Raw genomic sequence first — 6,933 nt, 5'->3', positions numbered from 1 at the left:
GGGCTTGACCCATTAACTACCAACTAAAATAATCTGTCCAAAATATTCTTTTAGTAAGAATTGATCCACTTAGTCAATTACATTAGAGAAAACAACACAAAATCTATATATTATTAAAAAAAATGATAGTTTGCAATAGAATTGTGACAAGTGGCAGCGTAGGAAAATGTCATGTGTTAGTTTTAGGACAAACGTTAGTTAATTTTTTAATTTAAATATGAATCTACAGGTTTACAATTAAAAAATACAAAATAATATCATCATAGTAGTGCACGATGGAGTTCTAAAATAGTGCAGCCACAATTCAAGGCATGTTTAGGACTTTTTTTTTTTTTTAAGTTATCAAATTTTTTATATTTTAATCTACTAAAATTTTTGAAAAAAGAAACACAAGAGAATAGTCAAGTAACTTCCACATTTTCCTCCTAACTTTTAGCATTAATATTTATACATTTGTTATGAATGGTTAAAAAGGTAGTTCCTATATTAAAATTTGAACGAAACATAGTTAAAAATAAAAAAAATAAAAGAAGAAGAAGAAGCAGAAGAAGCTGCTTCCACGTCCTTGCCTCCATTTCTCCTCTACCTCACAAACACACACATGCACGATTTTAACTTTTAAATTTTTTAAAATGAAATCAATATCTAGGCAGTACGTGATAAACTTTCTAATCATCCTTTTGATTATTCTTCATACTTAAAGTAAAGATTCAAGACAACTACTTTCAAAATATAATAAACACCAAATAGGTACATAGAAACATTATTTTGAATTGAATTTTTCATGAGTCACATTTTAGGATGTAAATTTTGTTTACATTTCTCAAAAAGAAAGAATACATTTTCATATATTAGTCTAGAAATAATGAACTAACATTTTTATCTTCATGTTTTTGTTTTATGTAAAAAAGAATAAAGATAATAAATAAATTAAAAAAAAAACAAAAAAAAGTAGAGAAAAACTAACCAAAAAAGGAATCTGCAAACCAACTTGCCAAACCCCTCCTGCTCTCACGTTCTCACTTCCCATTACCATTTACCCCCCACGTCCTCATCTCATTCTCGACACATGCACAAACAAACACATTATATATAACATATGCGCACACAATATTTCGGAGGGATCAGGGAAAAGCATAAAAGTAGATATATAGTGCATAGAAAAAGGGGTGCAATCATAGCCACCCGCTTTAAACCGCCGTTCTAAATAGATCCAGCAACTCTTTCTTTCGATATCCGATATGGTCCGTCGAAGTGCTGTCGTTCTGGTCGAAGGTTTTAGATTTAAAGGAATATCTTGAACAGTTCATATCCCATCTATGAAGATCCTAGACTTTACCTCCTTCTAATTTCATAAAGAGTCAAAATTGTGATGTTTTTTTTAGGAGTGTTGTGCTTAAATGAATCCGTTGATATTACTATCCCTGGCTTGATATTATCAGTTTAAGTTTAGCATTATCATGATATACACTTTTCAAAAGCTATAACTTAGTTACGAGTCTTACTTGAATAATCTTTATGAGTATGTGATTGTAGTTTTCCTATGCTTATATCTAATATATAATTTTTTTTTGTTATATAGATTTTCTGCAGTAGATAAAGAAATTATAGGCTATGCACCTCAAATTTCTCTAAATAATTGCCAAGGTATATTTTTATGCTTGACTAAACTTTATTATTATTATTATTTTATTTTTTTATTTATACTTAACATTACATTTATCTTTTACATATTTAAGTAAGGATTTTGAAGATTCTATATATATGATATTTACATATATCTCACAAATGCGAAATGAAATAGGTGATCTTCGTAACCTGACTATTTTAAACTTTTTTTTTTTTTTGGCAATAGAATGTAAATATTACCATACCAACAAATTGTTTACACCTAAGGAGCACCTAACACTTAATCACCGGTTGGTGTCAAGCGTATTAGGCCTCAAGGACTAGTTACATATTCTTGCCAAAAACCATGCACATTTCCTGGCTGTTTTGTAGTCTCTAAACATGCTAATTCTCTCCCTAACTATCATCTTTATCTGTTGCATAACAAAATCTCTATGTACAATTTGCCCTTTGAAGATTTTCCCGTTTCTTAATCGCCATATATGGTATATCACTGCCCCGTATCCTGCTGCTACTATTTCTCGTTTAAACTTGCTCCATCTCTTCTGCTTGATTTGTTGTAAGGTTTGTTGAACACTTCCTAGTTGCACCTTAATCCCCATCCAATCTTGTGCTTCAGCCCACAGCTCTTTGGCCCAATCGCAGTCCACAAATAGGTGCACCGCATCTTCCTGCTTCTGCGCATCGCACAGCACACACATATCGTCCTCACATTCAATGCCCAGTCGGTTCAGCCTTGTTCGTGTTAGCAGTCGCTGCTGCACTGCCAGCCATACCACCACTCTGTGTTTAGGTAGCAATATTTTACTCCAAATCAGGTCAGCGTCTGCCATTTTTGGCCTATCACCAAGCAGTGCAAGATATCCCCTTGTCACAGAATATTTACCGTTGCTGGTGAGGCAATACCTATCGTGGGAGTACCAGCTGATCATTCGCATTTTAATCTTGTGGAGTTGTTTCCAGTACCAACTACAGTCTTGTTTTGGGATGTGATTTCAAAAACCTGCCTCGTCTTTCATATAAATGCCATGCACCCATCTTACCCACAATTGCTCCTTGCTATGCATAAATTTCCAAATTAGCTTTCCAACAGTTGCTATATTCCACAGTCTACAGTTCTTCACGTTCAACCCACCCTGTTTCTTTGGCCAGCAGAGGTCCTTCCACGCTACTAATGCAATTTTCCTTCCCTCCTCTTTAGATCCCCATAGGAACTCTCTACATTGTTTGTCCACCATTTTCAACACACTCTGAGTGAGTAGGAATACTGATCCCCAAAAATTATACAGGGAGAATAGCACTGAATTAATTACCTGGACCTGCATATAATAGGTGCCTAGTTGCAGAGGCCCTCGTCTTCTCAGTGATCTTAAGGCATAACTGATGGCATTCCATCTTGCTCCATTTCTTGTGAGACAGTGGCAGCCCGAGGTATTTTATTGGGAAAGCACCTTCGACAAATCTTGTAATCTCTAGCAGCCTCTGTTTAACGTTGTCTGTTACCCCTGCTATGTATATACTTGATTTATCACTGTTTGCACTTAGACCGGTGGTATCCGAGAAATACTTTATAGCTTCCATTACTCTAGTTACCGAGGCCTCTGTCCCTTTGCATACTATCATTAGATCATCAGCAAACGTTAGGTGGGTGAGTTGTTGTTCTTTACACATTGGGTGGAATCTGAAATCAGGCAGCTTGCTCATCCTTACCATGATTCTTGAGAAATACTCCATAACCAGGACGAAGAGGAGGGGTGAGATTGGATCACCTTGTCGTAGCCCTCTTTTTCCTGGAAAAAATCCACAACCCTCTCCGTTAATTTTGATAGAAAACCAAGGTGTAGTCACACACTCCATCACTAATTGTATGAATTTTGGAGGGAAGCCAAATCCCCCTAGCATCTCTCTCACAAACTCCCATTTGACCATGTCATACGCCTTCCGCAAATCGATTTTCATTAAACACCTTGGAGTAGTTTGTCTGTTGTAATGCCTAATAGGTCGTGGCATACAAGAACATTTTGGACTAGTGATCTTCCTTGTACAAACGCAGCTTGTGTAGGATTCACTATGGTTGGTAAGACCTTTTTTAGCCTACTACATATCAATTTGGAGATGCATTTATACAAGACATTACAACACGCAATTGGCCGAAACTGACTAGCCTGGACTGGTTTCTCAATTTTGGGGATGATAGATATTATAGTGGCATTTATTTGTTTCAGGATTTTTCCACTTGCAAAGAACTCCAAGATAGCTTCACAAACCTCATCATCCACTATATCCCAAGCTGCTCTATAAAATCCCCCTCCATATCCGTCCGGGCCTGGGCTTTTGTTGGCCTTGATACTGAACATCGCTTTCTTAATCTCGTGCTTGTTAAAAGGCTGAAGTAACCCTCATTGCTGTTCTGCTGATACCGTAGGCCCATGTGCAAATATCCTATCTTCGGCTGGTTTCCTTGGGCCCCCAGAGTCACCCAAGAGTTGTTGATAATACCTCACAAACACCTCTGCTATTTGTGCTTGTTCATGCTGTCGTTGCCCATGTTCATCCTGAATTTGAGTGATGGTTTGAATCAGCTTCCTCTTCTTAATCACAGAGAAGAAGTATTTGGTATTATCGTCTCCTTGCCTTATCCAAGTTACTTTGCTCCTCTGTAGTAATAATGATTCAGCCAAGAAACTTGATCTTCGGAACTTAACATTTAATTCCTTTTCCTCCCTTTGTATAGCATCATTCAATGGGGTCTGCTGCAGTTGACGTTGGACCCTCCTCAATGCCACTCTATCATGATTTACCTGTTGTATCAAGTTGCAGAAATTCACTTTGTGCAACACTCTTAGCTGACGTTTTAGTGCCTTCAGTTTGCACACTACCTGAAACATCTTACATCCCCCAATAGGCTGGCTCCAACACGATTGGATGATATCCCCGAAATCTGGGTGGGTGCTCCATACGTTGCAATATTTGAAAGATTTCACCTTTATAGATGAGGTTTGCAAACTCTGAACCACTATAGGGCAGTGATCGCTGATCCCCTCTGGTAGTACATGCGCATTTATAGGAGGCATCTGATCCACCCACTCACCATTGACTAACACTCTATCAATTTTTGAAAAAATCCGAGCAGCCTGTTTATCACTCCATGTATACTTTTTCCCTGAATTGGCCATTTCCTCCAAACCACAGTTATCAATACAGTTTTGGAAATCAGTTACCTCAGCTAGAGTAACTGGATTTCCTCCCAGTCTATCATCTCGATGCAGCACGGCATTAAAATCTCCCAATATTATCCACGACTCCTTACGATTCACACTTAGATGACTTAAATGATCCCACAACATCTTCCTATCTTCCTTTACATTATAGGCGTACACAAATGTTGCCACGAACTCAAGTTGCATAAGAATGAATTTTACCCGACAAGTGACAGCTTGTGCCATCTCCTGTACTATATCAATATCAAACCAGTCCGGCCTCCATATGATCCATATCCTTCCATTATAGTGGGATGCGTGATTGCTATGGTGATGCCAGCCATTGAACATACTATCAACTATCATATTAACCTTGTTGGTTTTTATTCGTGTTTCTAACAACCCAACTAGCCCAACTTCTTGTTCATTGCAGAGGAGCCGAACCTCCTTCTGCTTATTGAGGCCATTTAGGCCTCTTACATTACAGCTTAACATCTTAACCATGCCCTGAGGGGTAATTTTTAGTCCCCTCAGTCTGGCCAGCTTGCGTGGCTTGCACTTCATTTTCCTTTCTAGCATTCTCCAGTGGCTGAAACGAATTTGCAACCGACACTGTCTTTGTTCCACTTGTGGTAGCTAGAACCAAGCTTGCGTCTTGATGTTGCCTCCTTCCTACCTGTTTCCTCCATTTTCCTTGTTGGGGTAGGTTGTCACACCCCATTTTAACCGGAGTCAAAATTAGGGAGCACGACATATTGGTGATTCCTAAATTGTTTTGTTTTAAGGAGTCGCCACCTAATTAATTTAACGGTGAATTAGGACACCTAGAGGTTAACTAAGGTAAAGTTAAAACTAAATCTCAATTAATAGTCTGCTTAACCAGTGTGATTCTAGGTAAGGGCTCTATATTATCCTAAAGGGAAGGGGTTAGGCATCCTTTAGAATCCGTTAACTTACGGTTATCCGACCAACTTGGGTTAATTAATTAAGGTTAAATATAAGGTGCTTTAAATTTTGAGGAAAGAAAAAGGGTTTAAGAAATGTTGCTAAAGTTTAAGAAAAAAGTAATAATTTTATTTAGAATAATATTTATAAAGTTTGGTAAGGCTTTAGATAAGATATGTTATTTAGAACGAGACCGATAGAAAATATGATAATTTGCATGAAAATGAGGCTTCGGCTGCTATTTAAAACTTATGATACGACTAAGACATTAAATAAAATGCTATTTTTAGAAAGATTTGTAAAAAATGTGGTTCGCATGGAAAAAATAAAATCTGAAATGCCTTTTTAAAAAAGAAATAAACTTATAAATGTTGCAAAGATTAATAATAATAATAATACTATTTTTAAATAAGATGCATACAGTATATAAGTAGAAACAAATGTGAGTTTGTGCGATGTCTAATGAGTAATTGAAATGCCGGAATATTGATTGATTTTAAAGAGTAAAAAAATACGAAAATAGCTAATGAAAGTTCCCTTTACTTTTCATTGTTACTTATTAATCGTGTTTCGCTAAGATCTGATAATTGATTCGAACACGAAGAACTCTTTATACTTGAATTTTGTACTTGTACTATTAGCAACATTTTGAAATCCCTAAAATAATAAGAATGAAATAATGTTCCTCTTGACTCGAAATATATATAGTCGTGCTTTTCGCAAGTCCGTTATTCTCAATGAAATAATATTAGACATTATAAGTAATTTTGACATAGAGGAGAGAATAAACTCGTAGGATTGATTATTAGTCTTTTTTAAGCTAACTACCCATTACTAGATTATCCATACTAATTTCCAATAGATCACCTAAGCTAAGAGAAAACAAAATATGAGGAGTGTTAGTCAAATAATATACAAGTTAAAAAAATATATATATATATATATATATATATATATATAAAAAACAAAATCATAAATAAGGCTAAATGGGCTCAGCCCATTCGGATTGCTGCTGATATGGGAGTTGGGCTTGGCCCAGAATCTATTTTTTTACTTTGCTGCAGGTGGGATGACACAAGAGGAAAGTTGTATTGGGCTTTTAGCCCAACGCCGAAAGCGGATGAAATCGAGTCCCTCGGACTCGTGCGAGGCGGTCATG

The 6,933-nt window shown here is 36.5% G+C and overlaps 2 protein-coding genes across 2 annotated transcripts; both read right to left on the bottom strand.

Annotated features, from left to right (window-relative positions):
* Positions 1-1,949: 1,949 nt before the first annotated feature.
* LOC132624556 (uncharacterized) lies at positions 1,950-2,567 on the bottom strand. Its single transcript, XM_060339318.1, has one exon. It carries the CDS (start codon positions 2,565-2,567, stop codon positions 1,950-1,952), a length of 618 nt encoding a protein of 205 aa, XP_060195301.1.
* Positions 2,568-4,028: 1,461 nt separating this feature from the next.
* LOC132624555 (uncharacterized) lies at positions 4,029-5,393 on the bottom strand. Its single transcript, XM_060339317.1, has one exon. It carries the CDS (start codon positions 5,391-5,393, stop codon positions 4,029-4,031), a length of 1,365 nt encoding a protein of 454 aa, XP_060195300.1.
* Between the last annotated feature and the right edge of the window lie 1,540 nt (positions 5,394-6,933).

This window comes from Lycium barbarum, chromosome 12 (genome assembly GCF_019175385.1).
Source record: "Lycium barbarum isolate Lr01 chromosome 12, ASM1917538v2, whole genome shotgun sequence".
NCBI lineage: Eukaryota > Viridiplantae > Streptophyta > Magnoliopsida > Solanales > Solanaceae > Lycium > Lycium barbarum.
Note: the sequence above shows the minus strand (reverse complement) of the source record. Positions and strands in the feature narration are given on the sequence as shown.